General features: G+C 38.7%; 1 protein-coding gene across 3 annotated transcripts in view; it reads left to right on the top strand.

Moving 5' to 3' along the window:
• The first annotated feature begins 17,464 nt into the window (after nucleotides 1-17,464).
• Nucleotides 17,465-22,286, top strand: part of GASK1B (golgi associated kinase 1B) — a 51,901-nt gene continuing 47,079 nt past the window's right edge. The window contains exons 1-2 of one of the 3 annotated variants that reach the window (XM_010338562.3): nucleotides 17,465-17,638; nucleotides 18,871-19,992. In XM_010338562.3, the coding sequence (XP_010336864.3) occupies nucleotides 19,095-19,992 (898 nt within the window). In that variant the 5' untranslated portion in view covers nucleotides 17,465-17,638; nucleotides 18,871-19,094. Of the gene's footprint in view, nucleotides 17,639-17,883; nucleotides 18,163-18,870; nucleotides 19,993-22,286 lie in introns of those variants that run through there. The other 2 variants (XM_003927937.4, XM_010338563.3) reach the window with 2 other exon arrangements.

Consider the following 22,286-nt stretch of genomic DNA (forward strand, 5'->3'; position numbering starts at 1 on the left):
ATAGATCTTCAGACTTATAAAATACAGGTACGAGGTAGTGTGTTAGTTCCTCTCATCAAATTGCATTGATGTGAGGCTTTAGAAAGAGGCACTGGATTCTGTTTCCATGGCAACCACTTCACTGCTCAAGGGGAAAACAGGACAGCGATTGAAATCTGTGTTAATGGCAGCTCTAAAAATAATCGGCAATGTACTGAAATCAAATGAGAGACCCAGGAAGCAACTAATAAAAATGGTAACCATGGAGAATGGGATTATTACAATTATAATATTCTTTAAGAATTACAGAAATGGTTGCTGACAAATAACAGTTCTGAGGAGAATCAATTATTATTTTGTTTGTTCATTCTTTCAGGTGGCTGCTAATATTGACTGTATGCCAGCCATAGGTTAGGACCTTAAGATACAGAGGTGAATCAATAGTGTCTCTATCTTCCAGGATCTCATGGTTTTATCTTCTAGGATCTCACAGTTTTATAAAAAGAGAATATACTGTGATTATAATGGCCATTCTGTTTGCATCCCCAACTCTGAGCATTCCCCACTGTGTAGCAGCCAGGAGATTAAATATTTGTGTGGAATTGATTCCATAGCCAAGTCCAGGGACAATTCAAAATCATTTAGTATAGTTATTGGTTCTGCAGTGAGCATGCAACCAAGGCATAAACCTATATGACACTCTTATTAAGAGTGGCTTCTGCGCAAAGCTCAGAGATGTTGAGTGGTTGTGGGATGCTTATAATCTTTTTTACTTAATCATAAAAGAGGGAGCATGTAGAGTCTGTTGCTTCAGGCAGCTACCTTGTGATTAGGGGGAAATCAGCCTGAGGATGAAGCCAGCCCTTGGATAAGGGTAATGCCAGGAGAATCACAGAGAAACACAGCCAGACCTGACTGAACTGCATGACGCCTACTCTACCTCTGTGTGTTCCAGAGATAATAACCCACCAAATTTCTTTTTGCGGAAGCTTGAGTGTGTGTGTGTGTGTGTGTGTGTGTGTGTGTGTGTGTGTGTGTTTTCACCCAAAAATAAAAAAAAAAAAACCCAACAACTAATAAATGTCAAAGCCATGATGTAAGTGAAATATTGCAAATAAGCAGAGGTAAACTGGATGTACAGGGAGAGAATAAATCAGAGGGAGAAAGAAGAGGTAACGATGAAGTTAATCTTGGAAAAAGGAGAGCAGAGAAGATCATGATGCATCAGATATTGTGAAGGTAGAAAATTCAGCTTTACTGTCAGCATAGTTCCTGATTGTTCAACTATCTAGGATCGCCAGTCAATGGCAAAATGGGCCTGTCCTAACCCAAGCTCTATGCAGAGGCAGATGTATCACGAAGCTAAAGAAGCTTAAGCTCATGTGCTCGTTACTTATACCATCCGTTTGCGGAAGAAGTAGCAGCCATGGCTGCACATTAGCAAATGGGCTGCCCCAGCTTAAAGGTCATAGTCTTAGGCCTGGTGGTGTTTTTACACTATAGACGAGTGAAGGAAGGCTATCAGCACTATGTTTACATTCTCTTAGCCTCCAGGAACAACCATTGGTTAACCTAATCAAGTATCTGGACCTTATCTTTAACCCCAATGAGAAGAACTTGAATTACTCCTTGTTCTCATCTCTGCCTGGAAACTAAGAATTAGACTTCATAGCTATTTAACATCACAAATCCCAGACTTGTAAGGAGGATAAAAAAAAAGTGTAATCTGGACAAGTTAGACCAGGTGCTGCGGAAATTGTGCGTGTGTGTGTGTGTGTGTGTGTGTGTGTGGTGTGAAAATGTTGGGGTTGGGCATACTCGGTTAAATCAAAGGGTTGGGATTCTCTGAGGGCTTGTTCCCAGACAAAAAGTCATGTAAGCAAGAAACGAGATATTTAGAAGCAGCAAAATTCAATAACAAGATGTGAAGTGGAAAAACATTTTCTAAATTTAAATAATGAAAAATAAATTTCAATAAATGATATTAAAGACTAGGTTATTTTTCTATCCTCCCTAGAGAAAGTATTAAAAATTCATTCCTCCTTAAAGAACTTCTCAAAGAATATCCAGCCAAAAAAAATGTAGAATAAATATTATAAAGCTGTATCAGGCAGTTAATGATGACACTAATAACAAGAGTAATTTATTAAATTTTTGAAATCATGATGTTTGTGGTATTTATCAACTTTTAAAATGTAACTTATTTTTGTGTGTTTTCTAAGTAAATATTTACTTTAGTATCTAAATTTGTATTCTTTTAGTTAAACAGGGCTCTCCAAACTGTGTAACTGTCAGATCCACAAAACCTGCATCTGTCATCTGTTTGATGAGTCAGCGATTCTCAGTCTTCTTCAGATGAGTCGGTTTTAACTAAAGCATGTTCCTCTCCAGCATCTTCCTGCAGTCTGTAATACTTCCTTGCCTCCTCCTAGCTTCTGGTGGTGCTCGCAATCCTTGGCTTCCTTGGATTGTAGCCACAACGCTCCAGCCTCTGCCTCCATCTTCCTATGCCTCTTCCTCGTGTCTCTGTGTGCCCCCTCCTCTTCTGATAAGGACACCAGTCATTCGATTTAGGACCCACTGCAATTCAGTATGACCTCAACTTAATTACATCGCAAAGGCCCTGTTTCCAATTAAGGCCATATTCTGAGGTTTCAGGTGGATATGAATTTTTGGAAGCACCATTCAAACAACCACACTACATAACAGGCATATCGTACTCTCAGATAGAGATGGAGTGATTTGCATTGTCCCCATCCCATCTCGTTTCAGCAGGTTCCACATTTTAAAGTCTGTAATTGATAAGATTTCAATTCTAAGTATAGCTACTCCCAGACTTACCTCTCTGATAAATCCATTATATATTCATCCTAGACTACCAAATATCATAGCTTAGCCTGCCCTATTTAAAATGTGCTCGGAACACTTACATTAGCCTACGATTGGGCAAAATCATCTAACATTAAGATGATTATATAATGAAGTATTGAATATATCATGTAATTTATTGAATATAGCATATGATAGAGTACAGTATCATTTTCAGTCCTCATGATCAAATGACTTGGAGCTGTGGCTCACTACTGCTACCCAGCATCACAGGAGATTATTACCTCATATCCATAGCCTTGGAAAAGATAAAAATTCAAAGTATGGTTTCTACCGAATACATGTAGCTTTTGCATTATTGTAAAGTTGAAAAACTATAAATTGAGCCAAAACTTGGGGACCATCTATACAAACTTCTGCATCAATCAAAAATCTGTGAAATGAAAGTGATTGAAACAATTTGACCTTGTTAGACAAAAGGTTAAATTCATTGGCAAATGAATTAAGGTAAGGACAGGGAAGATGAAACAGAACTAGAGCCTCTAATCCATATTACTCTCTACCTTCTCCTCCTGTGCCTCTTTCTAAACAGTGACTTCATTTTCTCAGGCTGGCTGCAATGCTGTGCACTATCCCAGTTCCTGGGATCATAAACTCATCACTTCATGAGTAGAGAGTAGATGTTCTCAATTTAAAAGTCCCAGAAGAAGGCTAATATTCCAAGCTTGAATAAAGTTCTCAATCCTGGACCAGCTGCTGTCCTAACAGGGATGTACCGTTTTTGCCATAGCTTAGCCGTGTATTCATTCTTACATCCGGGAGAGTGGAGGGGTCTATTACTATAAGAAATGAGGGAAAAAAGGTAGACAAAAGGTAGATGCCTGCTATCAACAAATCATATTTCCTTTCTCCACCTGTGTTTCCGTACTCCTCCACCTCGCTTTCACATAGTATAGAGAATTAGATTAGAAAGTGTATGGATCACATAACAAATAATTGCTGAGGCTAAAAATGAAGGCAAATTTTCGGCTGAGGTTGCAGCACTCAAATGCCAACATAAAAAACAAACCTGGATGTGAAAAACATTCTGTTCTTGAAAGTTCAGAGACCTGAAATTTAGTCCCTGATCTGCCTCTAATGTGATCTTAAATAGTGACTGACATAATGTTACTTTTTTCACTAACAATATTCCTGACATTATGAAAGTCAACAAGAAAGATTTAAAAAGTAGTTTAGGAAAATCTATATTTAAAATGATAGACTATATCGATATCTTCTGATAATGCTGTTGATTTAAGAAAATTGAATAGGAGAGAAAGTCCTGTATAGTGAAAATATCACTTAATTTGAATTTAAGAGTTCTTATTCTGTCTTACTCTCCAGTTATTATTGGTAGACTCCTCAAGCTGCTACTTCTATAAAATCAGTGGATTATATTTAGTTTATGTGTCAGGCCTCTTCCATTTCTAATATTCCACAAAAATATGATGAAACCTCAATTATCCAAACTTTATATTGCTTCCTTATAAAATGGAAATGTGTTTATCCTTCTGGAGGTTTGTAGCATTTCTTAAATCTGAAAAAATTGTTGGCTATTTTCTCTTCAAATATTGTTTTAGTCCCATTTTATTCTCCCTTCTTTCTGTACATTGAGTAAATCTTTTTATTTTGTCTGATAAATCTCTCATGCCGTTTCTGTATTCTCCATCCTCTTAACTGTCTGTGTGTCAGTTTGGGTATTTTCTTCTGACCTGCCTTTTAGTTTACAAATTCTGTTTTCAACTGCATGTATTTTGTTTTTTTAATAAGTGAACTATGAGGTGTTTACTAATAATCTTATCATATACATCTTGTATTGAATTCAATGATTTTACTTAATCTTTGGACTGATGTGTTTCTGAGTTTGAAAATTCTATCATCTTCATTTAAAATATTATTTCTGCCACAATGTCTTTCTATTTTCTTTGGGACATACAGTAACACCCATGTTTGGTTTTTTAACTGTGTCCAATACGTATCTTAAACACTTGAATTGATTTTTTTCTATTTATTTTTCTAATACTTTGCTTTTATATTTAATATTTTCTAGGGACCTGTTTTTGACTTCACAAACTTTGTGTTCTCCTTTGTTTTATCTGCCTTTAAAATAAAATACATCGTTTTAAATTTCAGATTTCTAAAAAATTTCAGACTAAGAATGTCTACATAATTTTTTTTTTTTTTTTTTTTTTTTTTTATGAGACAGAGTCTTACTCTGTTACCCGGATTGGAGTGCAGTGGTGGGATCTTGGCTCACTGCAACCTCTGCCTCCCAGGTTCAAGCAATTCTCCTGCCTCAGCCTCCTGAGTAGCTGGGATCATGGGCACCATGCCTGGCTAATTTTTGCATTTTTTAGTAGAGACAGGATTTCACCATGTTGGTCAGGCTGCTCTCGAATTCCTGAGCTCATCTCACTTCGGTCTCCTGAAGTGCTGTGATTACAGGCTTGAGCCACTGCACCCAGCACCACCTGATTTTTTTATAGCTTCTAATTTTCTGCTGACATTCTCCCACTCCTTATCTTTCGCTTTACTTTCTTTTATCGATTAATCTGAGTACTTTAAAGTCTGAGTCTCCTGTAGAACTCTCTCTAAGTCATTACCTCTACTTTTAGGGAAACTAAAAAAAAATCTCATGAAGAATGAAATCCATTGTATAATGCATAATATAGTCAAAGATTTTGAAAAAAAATTGGTGTCTAAACCACTATTTTTCACCTTTAATCGATAACCATTATTCCTCTTTAGAGGAGGTAAAAAATATGACCCATATTAAATATACTGAAAATAAATGTCATTAAACACCATTAAATGATGAGTAGTTCTAAATCTATCTTCTTTGCACTTCAGAGCAAAAATAATGATAGCTTTTGTTATGCTTCATATTTCTTTGAAATATTGACTAAAATAAATTTCCAATTTGGGGAATAGATAAGAACTAATGCCATTTAGTTTTAAACAGAATTGTGTTGTAATCATCAAGCTAAAGGCATAGCAGAAAAAAATCACAGCATCACTGGAAATTTGCCTCAGTCTACTTACTGTTCACCATTTAATTAGACACTTTTAAATTCTGGCAGAAAGTTTAAGGAATTCATGGATCCACCTCCTAAGCACATCAAAGAAGGGCTAATACACTGGACAGTTAGAACAATGGCAGTAGAACATCTTATTTAAACTTTTGGCATAATAAAATAATATTTTTTTTCTTGTTTTGGTAACAATATCATTAATATTTTATAGTTGTCGCATAGTACAATGTTCGAAGATTAAATTGAGCGAGCGAGCACCGTAATACACTTTAAATAAGACTGCTATAACTTTCACAGGCAGAATTTCAAGCAAGACTAGTCAACTTTCATTATTCATTAGGATTAATTCATACAAGTTAGCATACTAATAAGTAGCACTTTGCAAACACCTCTTATCTACTGCCTTGCCATTTAGGTCTTAGGACAAATGTTTTGTTTTTGAATAGTCATATGGATACTATAGACATGGTGATTGTTCATCACTATGTTGTGAAATTTCTTTCCCTCCTTCATTTTTTTTAAGTTGAGAAATGATTTTCTAAAAAGTCTGAGTCTTCTAAACATAGCTCATCTCCTGGTTAGAACTGCAATGCCCCATTGGTTAATAATACGATCGCAAGCCAGCCTTTTCTCTCTTCTATTGTACGATAAAAACAAAATTTCTTTGAAGAGTAAGTCAAAGAGCAGGGGAAAGCTTTCATACTTTACACGGCTTTAAGTAAGTTTATTTCATAGAACTGTGGGAGTGCCAGCCAAAGAACTTCCGGTATGAAACTTACAGTTGCCTTTATGGAGAGGGCCACTGGCAGTCAACCACCTTGACCATACTTGGTGGGCAAGCTGGGAGAAGCCGGCTTTGCAGACAGCACAGGAAAAAGGCCTTTGGATAGAGGCGGGGGCTCGTGAACCGTAAGAGCAGCACAGAGCAGCACAGAGCCCGGATTTCAGGCACACAGCCGAGGCGCGCACGTGGGCACAGGAAGTGACGTAACCGGATGTGTCCAGCTTAGGCTCAGGCTCCGACGACAGCAGCTGCACGCCTGCCTCCTCGAGTTCCTGAAGGTTGGAGCCTGGGTCTTTTCTGTTTTTATTTCTAAATTTCCCGCCTTTGTCCCTTCATGTTTGTCACTTGCTGTTGTTATTTTCAGCATGTTTTATAATTTTCAGTTTTCAGAATATAGATGGCTACTGTACATTCTATATATGATGTTCCCAGAAAAGTGCTGTTTTTTGTGTTTCAGTTATAAAGCACTTTAGTGAATGATTTTGATCCAGTCGAGACTTGGTTTTAAGGTTTGTTATGCTTGACCTTTTTAATTTGTTACTTATAGGATGTGACCATTGATCTTAGAAAGTGGCTTTGCCCAAGTCCTGGACACTCCCTCTGTATTGAATTCTAATCTCTAACTCCACAGTGCCGTTCAGCTGCTGAAACTACTGCTCAGCATTTGAGCTGTTTGCTGTTTCCTACTACGTATTTTGAAGGTTTCCCTTGTACATGCACAAGTCAGAAGTTAACGTACAATTTGAGGCAAATGAGGATGCTGATTTGGGGACACTGTCTTAGTTTCCTGTCTTTTTTCTTTTTACAAAGAATAATTTATTTTTATTTGTTTTTTAAAATTTTCTTTTTTTTATTGCATTTTAGGTTTTGGGGTACATGTGAAGAACATGCAAGATTGTTGCATAGGTACACACATGGCAGTGTGATTTGCTGCCTTCCTCCCCATCACCTATATCTGGCATTTCTCCCCATGCTCTCTAGTTTGCTCCTCAAATAGTATCCCCTTTGGCATCCTGAAATGCCAGACTTTGTCTCTTCTGACGTGTGAGACTCCTGCTTTCTTCTTGGGCTCTTTTCACCTTCACCACAATTTGGAAAATGCCTTCAGGAAAATTCCGAGGTGAATGTTGAATACATCTTGTTGCTTTCCTTTCTCAAGGATTCTAGCTGCTCAGTGTTACTTGCACTGGCTTCCAATGCCTTCACTATATATGTATATGTATATATATTTCTATTTTTTAAACTTATCTTTGTAGAAGATTTAGTTGAATGTAAGCTACACTGTTGAGTCCAGGGCACAGCATTTTATTCAGTGAATTTTAATTTGAACAGTTTTATCATTTCTAAATGTTATTTTTAAAATTCTTTTTAATGTGTATTAAAATTAAAATTTTAAAATTTTAATGTGTATTAAAATTAAAATTAAAAATTTTAATGTGTATTAATGGTTATTAAAATTCTTTTTAATAACCCAATTATTTTAAAAACTTTTTTCTTTCATGTTGCCTTTGTCTTGCTTTAAACCATTTATCTGTCTATCTATCTGTCTATCTATATTTATGTTTGGATTCAAATAATTTCAAAAACTCCCCCTCTGTGTTTTTTTTTCTTTGCATGCTTGTGATTTCTAGTATTAACCGCAAGTAACTTGATGTTAATTTATGGAAGTTTTACATTTGAGAAACTTTCACTTGTATGAAATTTGTAAACAATAAATTATGTGCTTTTTTCCTTATTTATTCTAGGTCTAGGTTTTAGGCAAGAGGGTCTTTGAGAGTTTCCAGCCTAACAATATATACTGCTTGAAGCAGAAAGTTATACATCTTAATTTTGAATTGTGCTCTCCGTGGAAAACTAAAAGAAATAAAAATGTTTAGTGATGAATTTATGTTCTCCAAGCTTCTCGCTTATATGCTTTAGCTGCAGAAATTCAAAACTCATCTTATCAAACTTTTTTATTTTACAAAACTGTGTATTTTATAGAGAAATATATCCACCAGTGAGCTGAAATTCAGTTAATTGTAAAGCATTTTTCTTATTTAACAAAAAGAAGAATGTCTTTTTTTCCATGATTCAATAATTGAATAAGTGAAAATAAGCTTTGGTTCAGTTGGAAACTTATGATAGATCGGTACGTGAATTATTTATCAATGAAAATGAATTATCTATAAAACTACCCAAAGCAGTCCAATACTGTCACTTGTTAGACAAATTTGGCATGATTAGAATCAACATATTTGAGATATGTAGGCATGATCTACTTAATCATATTGAGACAGATAGAATGGAAAGAAATGAGACTGAAACTATACATTTCTGTTCTGTTTGCGCAGGTTCTCAGGGTGGTAGATGAGGAAGAATGTGGAGAACAGGATAGAGATGAAACTTTGAGAGGGAGTCCAGTCTAGAAGGTAGGATTCTATAAGCCCCTTGACTGCTAGGCCATTGAATATCATTCAACTGCTACTTCCAAAGTACTTTTGCAATGCCCTATGACATGATAGTTGCTCCAAAATATTTTAAATGAAAAAATAAAAGAATAATAGGAGAGTCTAAAGATATGACAACAAACACCTCAGTCTCTAATAAGCTATTACAGGTTTGTCCATAATAAGGAGATACCTGCCAGGAGAACTGACTAAATTGATCCAATAACTGGGTGACCTCTCCCTTGATCAAAGTATAAATGGGCATGAGCAACTCTGAATCTCATTTTCACCCAGTTGAATGAATATGAAAATGAATATTTTTAAGGTCTGTCTTTCCCCACCTGATAATGACAAAGCCAACTTTGTTGTTATTATTTTTTGGTATGGTAAAGCTTGCATGTATTAATTCACCTAATCCTCACACCAGCTCTATGAGATAGATGCCATTATTAAGAAAGGTGAAACCATCATTCAATTATGATACCCCTCCCCCATTTCAATTACATTGCCGTTACTCACCTTATTATAGCCTAACATAGGTTACCATAGACGGGTTCTAAATTTCAAAAGCAAAAATGGCCAAAGATTTGAATCTAAAAGTAGCATGCAGAATATATTCCTGATTATCTTCCAGTCTTTTCTTAAGTATAGAAGGAAGTAGTGAAGCAAATTCTGTATAATTTGCTGCGTTAGTAACTTAATAATGCTGACAACTGTTTCTTGAACCCCAAATCATATTTTGATCAGTGAATTTTTATCAACAGAGTCTTAGGTCTCTGTAGAGAGTACCTAGACATTAGTATCTTCCTTGCAATAAAAGAGAAAATAATGAATGAGCGATTGCATCTTACAGTATATCAAGCACTGTGCTAAGTGCTTTACATATGCAATTTAATTATTAGAACCGTTTTGTGTACTAGATATAATGATCTTAGTTTTTCGACGAGGAAATTGAGAAAAATTAAATATCTTGCCAAAAGCACTACCTGAGATACTAATCTTTTTGTTCACAAATTCCTAAACTTGGTTAAATGCAGATTTATTGTCATAAATTATGTTGTCTGGCTATTTCTCTAAGCAATTAGTGCAAAAATAAAACTAGGAATTGCCTCTGAACTGATGGGCACCTCAGTCGGGGTGGCTTCATTCCCCAAAGTATTGCAGTATAATGTACATTCTTAACCAAATTACTGGTCATTTCCTGTGGAAAAATAATTGGAATGTGTTATATTTAGAGAACGACATGTTCATTCTTATAAAAATATTCAGTTCTTTTCTCTGTGTTATACTCCTTGGTATCTTTTCATCTTTTTATTTCAGAACCCATTCCAAGCTTCTAACCAAAAGCTTTTAGGCTTATAATTTTTGGCTATGCTACATGTTACATGACCATGGGAACCCGATGACTGCCTTTTAGAAAGCTGTGTGATTTTACTATAAAAGGAGTCTTTATGGATTCATAACTGGTGATGGCCTGTCAAGCATTGATTTTTCTCTGGCATTTTTCCTTAGGCAGTCCTTCCACACTCAGCCATGAGCGCTCCTGGTTTTCATTCCATGGGCTGTGAACTGTAGTCTCTCTCAAATTCCTTCTTTTTCCAGTTTTTACATGCTGTGAACTTGCTTTGAGAAGGGGTTTGAATCTATAGGGTTGAGTAGGTAAGTGGGTGGCTGGGCAGGGTACGTGATGCTAACACATTCTGTGTTTTCCAATCCAAAGGATAAAATATCAGGAAGGAAATGGAAGTCTCATAAAGATGGGAAAAGGAATAAAACAACCTTAGATAAAGCACAAATGTTGTTTTGAAACTTCTCCTAATCTTTCGCTTTTCTGTCCTTCCTCTTTTGGCATCTTCCTATCTTCCTCCTGACATGCCCCATTCTTTTTGGAGCTTCTCACTAGGACAGTCACCTGGAGGGGTTGTTTCAACACAGATCACAGAGACTCTCCTCCAGTTTCCAATTCCATAGGTCTAGGGTAGGTTTTGAGGATTTTCATTTCTAACAAATTCCTAGGTGAAGCTGATGATGCTGGCCCAGGGCCACACTTTGAGAACCACTGGCCTTGGGATGTATTTCGTCATCTTAATTTCTTTCTTTCTCTCTCTCTCTCTCTCTCTGTCTCTCTCTCTCTTTCTTTCTTTCTTTCTTTTTCTTTCTTTCTTTCCTTCTTTCTTCTCTCTCTCTCTTTCTTTCCTTTCTTCATTCAATTAATGTCCAGGCAGTGCCTTAGACATTGCATACTTCCCACAGAATCCAGCTTTAGTGATGGGCACTGAGTATGTCTTCAGTAAATTTTAAAGTGTTGCACAACGTACATTTCTCCAAGTCTCACTCGCCCATGGCTACCAAGCATTCTTAGGCAGGAGTGATTTGAACTGCACTGACTTTCACCCTCTGTTGCATAAAACAAAACCTCCAGCACCTCTCTAAAAAGCATTTATTGTGTCCTAGGGATGCCTAATCTTATAGTTCATATGCTTATAATCCTCTGCAACGCAAGACTGTCTCGTGGATGTTTACTCACTGTGCAGCTACTTATGGGCAACTTACTGCTGCACCTGCTGCTGTTGCTGCCTTCTATGGTAACCATGAAGTCCACACCATGGGAGCTACCCACCCGTGCTCCAGAATTTGCAATACCTGAGAGGTAATGGAGAGGATGAGATGCTCCATGACCCTGCATCACATTTCCTCATCTTGCAAGCCAATGGCTGCTGATGCTTTGATATTGCATAGAGTAATATATGAAAATATTTCCATCAGTGCCTTCCTGTAGTTCTTCTTTTCTGGTGCTTGAATCCATAGCACCAGGGAGGTGGGGCTGGGTGAATGGGTAAGGTATGTAACATTAACACATTCTTTCTTTTCCAATCCAGTTTTGTTATCAATCCTTAAAACTTGTGTATGTTACATACCCCAACATCTTATCAGATATGCTACATATGTCTGAATCACAGTAGGTGATCCAACTCAGTTTCAAAACTACCAGATTCAAATGAATAAAAGATTCCAAATTTTTCTCTACGTTGTTCTCTTGCACTCTAAGGTGTTTGTTCATAGTACCAATACATCTATAACGTTCCAGATTTAATCTAGTCAAGCCAGGAGCCTTTCCTTCCTTTAAATGTACTCTGTAGATTATTTTCATTTATAGAAACTATACAGTAGGTGAGGAGAGAAAAAATAATTTGTTGTTCTGCACTAGTTTCCTGCAAGGAGCCCAAGGGTTGAGACAGCTTCATCCAATCTTCACTCCTTTAAAAAGACAGAAAACTGCTGCTATGTGGGTTGTTCTGTCTATGCCAGGAGTGACCTAGAGCCAGTGTGTCTATTCTGGTTTCTCCTCTGTGAGTGTCGCCTGGGGACAGAGACAGAGCAGAGTACAGAAACATTGAGTGCCCACTTCTGAAACAGAGAAGCTTAGTTGTCTAGATTGTGTGGGGGATTTTTGAAGAAATCCAGGGCAACCTCCAGTTTTCCTAATTCTTTATTCTATGATGACTCTATGAATTGTCAGGCTTTAGAACTATAAAACAAATGCAAATTATTCTAACATGCATAACTCACCTAATTACTAAGTGAAATAATAACTTTATAAATATTTATCATTTGAAATATATGTCAAATTGGCTGTCAGACATTTTATCTGTTTACCATATCGTGATATGTTCATGCAAACATTGCTCAGTTTCTGGTCACGTGGCAGAACCATCCTAACACAGACAAGCCTTTCTAGGGAAGTGAGGCAAATTGATTATTGCAGAAGATTTCCCTACCAGGAAAACAGAGGACAGTGCATGGTATAATAGCAGACAGAGGAGAGAATATCTAATACTATGCAGTGCTAGGCATTTTATCTGCTGGAAATATGCCTGTTTGGTGTTCTCTTGGTCATATATGAGTGATTAGCTATGGCACTTAATGTTACTTCATAGATTTGTAAGACCAGTTATTAGGGGACAGGTGATTTTCTCCAAAAGTGCTTCTCCTGCTGCAAATAGATGTGCTAGTGTAGGTCAACAGAAATGATGTCCTTAGGGGTAAGCAATCAAGTGTCAGATAAAAGTGAACATATTTAATTATTTATTTATTTCTATTGTACTTTAGGTTCTGGGGTACATGTGCAGATCATGCAGGATTGTTGCATAGGTACATACATGGCAATGTGGTTTGCTGCCTCCATCCCCCCATCACCTATATCTGGGATTTCTCCTCATGTTATCCCTCCCCAACCTCCTCACCCCCTACTGTCCCTCCCCTAGCCCCACCACAGACCCCAGTGTATGATGCTCCCCTTCCTGTGTCCATGTGTTCTTATTGTTCACACACCTATGAGTGAAAACATGCAGTGTTTGATTTTCTGTTCTTGTGTCACTTTGCTCAGAATGATGGTTTCCAGATTCATCTATGTCCCTACAAAGGACACGAACTCATTGTTTTTTATGGCTGCATAGTGTTCCATGGTATATATATGCCACATTTTCCCTGTCCAGTCTATCATCGATGGGCATTTGGGTTGGTTCCAGGTCTTTGCTGTTGTAAACAGTGCTGCAATGAACATATGTGTGCATGTCTTTATAATACAACAATTTACGTATTTCTATAAAATATAACAATATAACTTCTTTTGCATACAGTTCAAAAGAGATATAGTATAGAGTACTATTTAACACTTTTATGACAAAACTTCAAAGATTATTAACTTAAAAGTTTTTCAGCAGCAGGACAGGGCAGCTTGGTGCTGTCCAGGCCTGTTGTTGGAATGGATGGCAAAGGTATTAGCAAATTCCATGCAATAAGTAGGGCAAAAGTTGTACCCAGGAACCTAGGCTAATGCCGGGATTATAATTGTAGTAGGGTTATGGGTCCTAGAAATCAGGAATATGAGGAGCAACGGATAGGGACCCCCAGTGGAAGGGTCTGGGCAACAGTGAACCAGGAACAAGGTGCCCATCTGCAAGTCTGCATTCTGTGCAATAAGCATGGGTCAACAACGGCAAGGAAAACTTTAGTACTTAGCTTCTCAGTGATTGAAATCCTTAAATATTGTCCTTCACTTTCCCAAGCACTCTCGGAAGATGGTCAAGCTGCTACACAGTCGCAGCAAGTGACATCTGACAGGAGTGGGGAAATGAGAGTGCTGGGGGTGGAAAAATGAGGCCCGATTTACCATCTAGTCTGGTCCAGGAGTTGTGCCAGACTGAAGGCAAATAACCTTGACCAAACTAGGATCTTATAATTGGAAGCCTGAAAGGATTTACAGATTACTTCATTGCCAGTGAAACCTAAGACATCATTTAACTGTAAAAGGTGTTAATTTGCTTCTAGAACTAAGTATTTAACTCATAGGACAGTGAATTATAACTCTGCACATTATAAGTAGGATTCGTGGGCCCTACTTCAGATCATACAGACTCTCTGGGAAGATAGATGCGGCCTAGACACTCATATATTTTAAAAATCTTCAGGGATTTTACTGTTCTTTAATATTTAAACTTAATTTTTAAATGACTGAAGTCATATGTATTTTTCATTGTAAATAAATTATTAGTCCTACTCTCCTTCTATATAGATTTATAACATATATACAAGGTATAAAGAATATAAAATAAACAGCTACTCACCTACCACCTTTTCCAATTTGATTGAAGGATAAGCTATATATAAGCATGGAAAAGTACAGAAATCATAAATGAATAGTCAATGTGTTACCTCAAAATAAGCATACTTCTGTAAATCCCATCTAAATGAAGAAATAGAACATTCCCACAATCCTGTCAAGGCTCATGTTGTTTCTCCATCACCATCCTTGCCCCTCCATAAAGATGTGGAAAGGTCTCTAGGCAATTCTAGTGGGCCCTATCATTGTCTTACTGTCTACTTTTTCACTTAATTTCCCTCATTTTTTTAAGAAGAGAAAATATTTTAGACATGAGGCTTATTAATCTCTCTGATCTCATGATATTAATAATTATGCATGCTTTGAGTTCTGCATGCACACTCACAGATTATATTGTAAGTTACACATGAATGTTATATTGTGGCAACAAATTTTCAAACTAATGCTTGTTCACGGAATTTTGCTTTATTTATCTAAAACGAAATTAAACTTCTCTGTATTCCATGCTACCTGATGGCAGAAAATGTCTTCCCTCTCACTTTCAATAGAGACCATAAGCAATTGATGGGAATTGCTTCCACATTCCAAAATGAGATATGGATCTGCTGTTCTCAGGGAGGTGAGTTGCTGCATCGGGAAGTCTGTGGATGCTGGAGCAAATGGTGGTGACTACATCCATTGGATCACTTGTGTACAAAGAGGCCCAAGTGAGAAAACCAGCCTGCGGGTCTGCCTAAATGCTACCTAAGAGAACAGCCTGGAGAGATGAGGTGATCTCAACAGAACAGGGGGCTACCAAGTTCATTTCAAGGGACTGAGGGGCTATGAACAGCCAGCCAGAGAGATGCTTTGATAGTGGTGTCTTTGAAGTGACTGCAAGATGCTGATCGCAGAGTCAGCTTTGCACACCTGCCAAGCCTGGAGAGCTTATAAACCAGCAATATCAATGGAGTAGGAAGGCCATTTCTGCCATTATTGCTTCTCTTTTCCCACTACCTTGGAACAGCTAGAGCCAAGCTCAAAGTGGGGTGACAGGTTAAGGAATAAGAGCTCTAGGTAGGAACAAAACATAATCTAAGATGCATCTCCTCTGTCTCTTTTCAGTAGATTTTGGTTATGCTTTTTGAGGGACTGCTGTCTTCTGGAGAAATTCTGAAAATGTAAAACAAATTTAAAAAATTGACTATGATACAGAATCAAACATGTTAATTAGTTTATGTATATTACATGTCTGTATGTCTATGGCTAACAGCTGGAGAACTTTTAAAAAAATTTAAATGTGACTAGAAAAGTTATGGAGCCTGCCTGAGTTTCCATTTAAAAATGTGGAAAAGAGGCGTCAGGCCACAGGACAGGTTTCAGTGGGCAGTGGGGGGAATCACTAACATTGTTTTCTGATTATGTCTGACAAGCCCTGCTTATCCACTGTATTGGTTATATCAGTATCTTGGCTGCTTATCCCCAGTTCTCCCATGAGAGCTTTGCTGTGGTGCAATGGTGACTATCTGCCGAGGCCTGGGCTGAGGAGAGGGGCCTCCAAGCGATTTAATGAGGCATCGTGGGGGATAAAGACAAACACATTGCTGAATATTTCAAACGATCATTCCAAGGCCGCTCTCTCATTTAATCATCACGAGAAAGCGATGGAGCAAGTGCTGTTATTTTCCTCCTCTTACATAGGGGGGAAACTGAGGCTTAGAGAGGTAAGATTACTTGCCACAGGGGGACCACATGTAAGAGGTAAATGAAGAGAACTTAAAGTCAGGCTTTCTGCCTTTGCAGCCCATTCTCTGAATATCACAGTTCAGAGCAGATCGTGTAGCCTCCACTAATCACTGTTGGGGCTATAGCAGGAGACAGTATATTGTTCTTTTTCTAGGAGACATTTTCGGAGTGGGGGTGGGAAGGTAGGTCAACCAAATTTACGAACTCGCACAACTCTACCTACCTCCTAGGCATTTCTCCATGAAAAAAAAATAGCTCTAAAAACAGCTAGAGGAGACTTCTGCTTATTGTAGCTGGCCTCCGCCAAAGGCTTACTTTCAATTCTTTTAGAGCCAGGTCACTTCTTCCTCTGACTGTGAAAATAATAAGATGGTTATAAAATGCAGCTTTGGTATAGTTTCCTTGCAAGAAGTTTACATTTCCTATCTAGAAAATAATTCTGTGTGTATGGAAATGTGTGCTTTAAGAGTTTTTGAGCACAAATAAAATTGCTTTGATGCCTGAATTCTCACAAAGTTTAGCCAAAATAAGCAGGTACTTTAGGCTACTGTCAATATTGGGATGGCTCCTTCTCGTTCCTCCATGTGGCAGGACTTTTAAAGAAGAAAAAAGGACTGAGTTTGGAGTGCTGAAATAACAGACACATTATAATTTTTGTCAAGTTACCACTTGGAATTTTATTCTCTCCCTCCGTATATATTCCAACTCCTTGCTCTTTTTTGCATTGTAAAATATAATATTTTTAGGATTATACACCATATGCTAATCTTTTACCCACTCTCCAGTATCACAACCTTCTTTCTCTGTGGGGAGGAAAAATCCCTGTCCCCTTTCTGTCTTCTTGCTCTTTGATTCGATTTACCATAGTCCAGTTGAGACCCCCAAGGTCATCAGCCCCTGCCTTTGTTGCTAGGACGTGCAAACCACCCAGGCCAATCCCCAACCTGTTTTTTGAAAAAGCCTCCAATCAGAAAGAATCCACGACTTCTTTTTGTGAACTGTGGCACCGTGCAACTGCACACTATAAATGTCTTTCCTTATCTATGTGCACTGTTATCTCACTGTTCTATTTTTTCCCCTCATTTGTATTAACTCTTTCTTACCTTTTTTTTTTTTTTTTTTCCCTAAACTTCTAGGCCTTCTCTTCCTGGAACTGGTGGAAGACAAATGTTACTCTGTAAACGGCCAAGATGGTAAGGTGAGTAGTTCCTGGGATCGCTTGTGCTCTAACCCCAAGTTATGTGGGATACTCGAGGGGTTATGGCATTCCTCATTTTACAAGTTACTTACTTGGCTGCGGCCGCTCCACCAAGCTAAGCAAACACTCCCGATCTTTTGAACTTCATGAGACTGATTTCTGAGTGTGTTTGCAAACAGGACACTAGAGGGCTCCCAGGGGTTAAGAATAAGGGGAAAGTTATTTGAATGAAAACTGATTCTCTACGGCATTTCTTTTTTCAGAATTTAAAACTAAAGTTTGTTTTGTTAACTATTGTTTTCAAAAGCCTTCTACCTCTTAAAACCATGCAGCGATCTGTTAACAAGTTTTGCTTTGCAATCAGCAGTTTTCAAGGGAGCTTTTAAAGCTGAAGTGAAATGTTTGAAATGTGGAACACTCTTGACCATGAAATATGTTCTACTTACATGCCTCAGCCTTTAAAAGTTCTTTGCATTAGAGTCAGGGATTACATTCTTCTTGGAGCCAAGCATGGGGCCAGCTGTGTAAGTAAGGTTGCTTATGAGTTTCTTCTTTTTCTTTTTAATAGTGAAAAAACAGATCTAGAGATGCTTTTATTTTCTTTCAGCTGACTTCGGTGGAAAGAAAAGAAATAAAAAGCAGTCAGATTTGTGTTGTGTGTGTGTGTGTGTAAAACATAGAAAGAGAGAGAAATAGAATAAATGTAACTGCTTCCAAGATATATGGACATTTATGGCTTTGTATTATGCTAACAATGTAAACTAATGGAACGTATTAATAAAGAAAAAATTGTACCATTAGATTAAGAGAATATGTTTCTAAATTTTATTGTTAATACTTGGTGCTTGTACTTAGTTAATTCAGGACTTTAAAAATAAATATGGTTTAGTTATAGAGTTTTAAAAATCATCAATTACTTGCCTTATTTCTGAATTTCAAAAAGGAAAAGCCTAGGTTTGTCACATTTTAAAGCTTTTGCTTTAGAATCAGCTTAAAGACTCTAAGTACAAGTTACAAAATACTCTTGGATTTTTGTAGCTTGTTTTCACTACTTGAAAGTGACTATCAAATCTATACATCTATCTTGTTTCCATGTTTTTAAATTTTATTTTTAAAAACACTTAGTGGTGATATTTATGAAAGGAAATGATTACTTTTTTTCTGTACTTTTGTAGAGGAACTGAAATGTTTGAGATTGTGACTCAGTTAACTCTGTATCCATTCATTCCCAGAAGCAAGCCGCATTTCTCCTTGGGGAGGCTGATAGTTTAAAAGGTTTGTTGTGTCAGAAACATTCTCAGCTTCATCACCAATCCTTTCCTTCCACTTCTACCCACTGGAGACCACTTAGATCCCGAAGCGGACGCGGCAGCTGAAGTCAGGAAACCATGCATTACATTAGCAGGAGCCAACTGCAGACTTTAAACTCTGTTCAACATGTGGATGCAGCAGAGAAATGACCTGTCCAGACAAGCCGGGGCAGCTCATAAACTGGTTCATCTGCTCCCTGTTCCTCCCACGGGTGTGTAAACTCTGGAGCAGCCGGCGTCCGAGGACCCGGAGAAACCTTCTTCTGGGCACTGCCTGCGCCATCTACCTGGGCTTCCTGGTGAGCCAGGTGGGGAGGGCCTCTCTCCAGCACGGACAGGCGGCCGAGAAGGGGCCACATCGCCGCCGCCACACCACCGAGGCACCCTTCCCTGAGATACCCCTGGATGGTACCCTGGCCCCTCCTGAGTCCCAGGGCAATGGGACCACCCTGCAGCCCAATGTGGTGTACATTACCCTACGCTCCAAGCGCAGCAAGCCTGCCAATATTCGCGGCACCGTGAAGCCCAAGCGCAGGAAAAAGCATGCAGTGGCATCAGCTGCCCCAGGGCTGGAGGCTTTGGTCGGACCATCCCTTCAGCCGCAGGAAGCTGATGCTGGAGCACCTGGGTATGCTCAGGGAGGAAACCTGGCCAAGATTGGAGAGCGACCCTGGAGGTTGATGCGGGGTCCAGGAGTGCGAGCGGGGGGTCCAGACTTCCTGCAGCCCAAGGCCAGGGAGAGCAACATTAGGATCTACAGCGAGAGCGCCCCCTCCTGGCTGAGCAAAGATGACATCCGAAGAATGAGACTCTTGGCGGACAGCGCAGTGGCAGGGCTCCGGCCCGTGTCGTCTAAGAGCGGTGCCCGCTTGCTGGTGCTGGAGGGGGGTGCACCTGGCGCTGTGCCCCGCTGCGGCCCTAGCCCTTGTGGGCTTCTCAAGCAGCCCTTGGACATGAGTGAGGTGTTTGCCTTCCACCTAGACAGGATCCTGGGGCTCAACAGGACCCTGCCGTCTGTGAGCAGGAAAGCAGAGTTCATCCAAGGTAACAGATTCACGTGCTTCGTTATTTGCAGCTGTTGGGGATTTGGGTTCATTTTCTCTTTTCCCTCAATCTCTTTTTCTAAACGATTTTTCTCCACCCACGGTTCACATTTGGACAGCAGCAGCAGCCGCCTTTCTTTCCATGCGCTTGGCATTCTGTATTTTCCCAGCCTGGGAGGATATGAGAGTTCCAGGAAAATGCTGCATTGGACATGCAAGAGTAAGCCCATACTGCATAATCTTTGCTCTCCATTTCCCTCTGCTGCACTTCCCAGTGGCTTATTAAATCTAATTAAAGCCAATGGCAGTTTACCTGATGAGGAGAGGAAGCTAGGCTGGAGGCAAAGAACTTGCTGTCAGGCATACTATTAAATAGGTTACTATGGGAGGAAGTAGGAGTTTTTAAAAGTAAGGGGGAAGCAGGTTATTTTTCTGGAGCAGATGGAATCTTCTTAAGAGGCACAGAACCAGACCATGTTAGGTTCAACCCCTTGCTTTCCCCCCCCCCCCATGGATTTAACCCCTTTATTTAACAAATAAAAAGAATGAGGCAAAAATAGGCGATTTGTTCAGTATGTATACTAACTAGCTGTGTGGTTTTATCAAACCCATCACGATGGTCCACTGAGCCTGTCTTTCAAGAGTCTTTCTTCTTGAGTGACAAACATTTTGGCAGGTTCTAACACGTGTAGCCAGTTACTGCGATTGCCAGCAAAAGGGTTGGTCTGTGGTCATGCTGATGCCCTATAAAAGATATTTTCTGAATATTAAAGCTATTCCAGGGTTTGAATACAAAGTATAGTGAATCAGTGGCTTGTGTTTGAATGCAGAATGATGCCAGAATTTACAACTTTGCATCTAGACTGACCCAAGAGGCTAAAACGTACCCCAAAGAGATTATAAACTCAAAGGATACTTACTTTCTCTGTGTTACCATGAAATTTAGCATTTCAGTGAGGTTCCCAGGGAGCCTAGAATGGAATGGATTAAAACCCCTGGGAGTGGCTGAGACCCAAACTGCATTTCCAATGGCTTTAGCATTGTAATTTCATTTTAGAATGGATACTTCTTGAAGTACCAGTGATTTACTTAGAAAAATCGGACATTCCTTACAGATAGTGGTTCTTGTCTAGGTGCTCCAGATTCACAGGTATGCTTTGATGTTTCAAGTTAACAAAGCAGTCCACCACAATTATGCCAATATAAGAAACCCTCTCAAACATTTAATCTAATGTTGATAAAAATGAATTTTTATTCGGTGCCCACAAATTGCTAAGGATTATACAAATTGATTCATGTGTGTTGGCTCCTAGAGTTCTCATAACAATGCTATGAGGTAGGGACTATTATTATTTCCATTTAGTAGATGAGAAAATTGAGGCTTATTGAGGCAAAGTGGTTGGCCTCAACTCCACAGCTAGTAAGTGGCTAAGCTAGGTTTTGACTGTAGGCCCAGCAAAGTTCAGAACATAACTTCTTAGCCACTGGACTTATGGGAATATGTAACTTATTATCCAAACTGGAACTCTGTGGGTGAAGGAAGATGCTGGTGGGCATTGGGACAACAGGTACACAGCAGCTGTTCTGGGCAGAGTAGGGCACAAGATCCCCCTTGTTATACTATATTGCCATTTATTTTCATGTCATAAAGGCCCAGAGAAGAGAAGATGAACTCCTGGGTACAGCCTGAGACAGGGTTCTCTGATAGTCTTTTGAGCTTCCTTTAGATGCTCTTTGATGGAAGTTTGGAGAATACAGTAGCAGCTAAGAGCCTGGACCCTCGAGTTGGACTAACTAGGTTTGACCTTACCAACCATATGCCTTGGAAATGTTACTGGGTCTCTTTATGCCTCAGTTTCCTCAGCTGTAAAATGACAATACTGTCTACCATATGAGATTGTTGTTAGTTAATACATGGAAAACACTTAGAACCAGTATTTGGTACAAGATAAACCTTCAATAAATATTGGTTATTATTATTATTTTATCAAGTACATGAAGTACCAAGTTCGTTGAATTCCTCACGTAACCTCCAAGTCTCATATATTATTTCCGTATGTGCTCAGACTATGACTAAAACTGCTCAATTAAACTTTTGTAGTCACAATTTCTCTTAGATATTTAATTCTTTGCTCTGAATTTCTGACATCTTTGAGAATAAAAATTCAATTTAAAGGAGGAGTTTATAATCTCAATATAGCCTGGATAGCTCTCTCTCTGTTCATGTGGGAGTGGTAATAGAAATAAACTAATAGGTTATACTAATGTGACTCCATTTAATGCATTAAATCCCTG

Source organism: Saimiri boliviensis, chromosome 3, assembly GCF_048565385.1.
Source record: "Saimiri boliviensis isolate mSaiBol1 chromosome 3, mSaiBol1.pri, whole genome shotgun sequence".
In the NCBI taxonomy this organism is placed as follows: Eukaryota; Metazoa; Chordata; class Mammalia; order Primates; family Cebidae; genus Saimiri; species Saimiri boliviensis.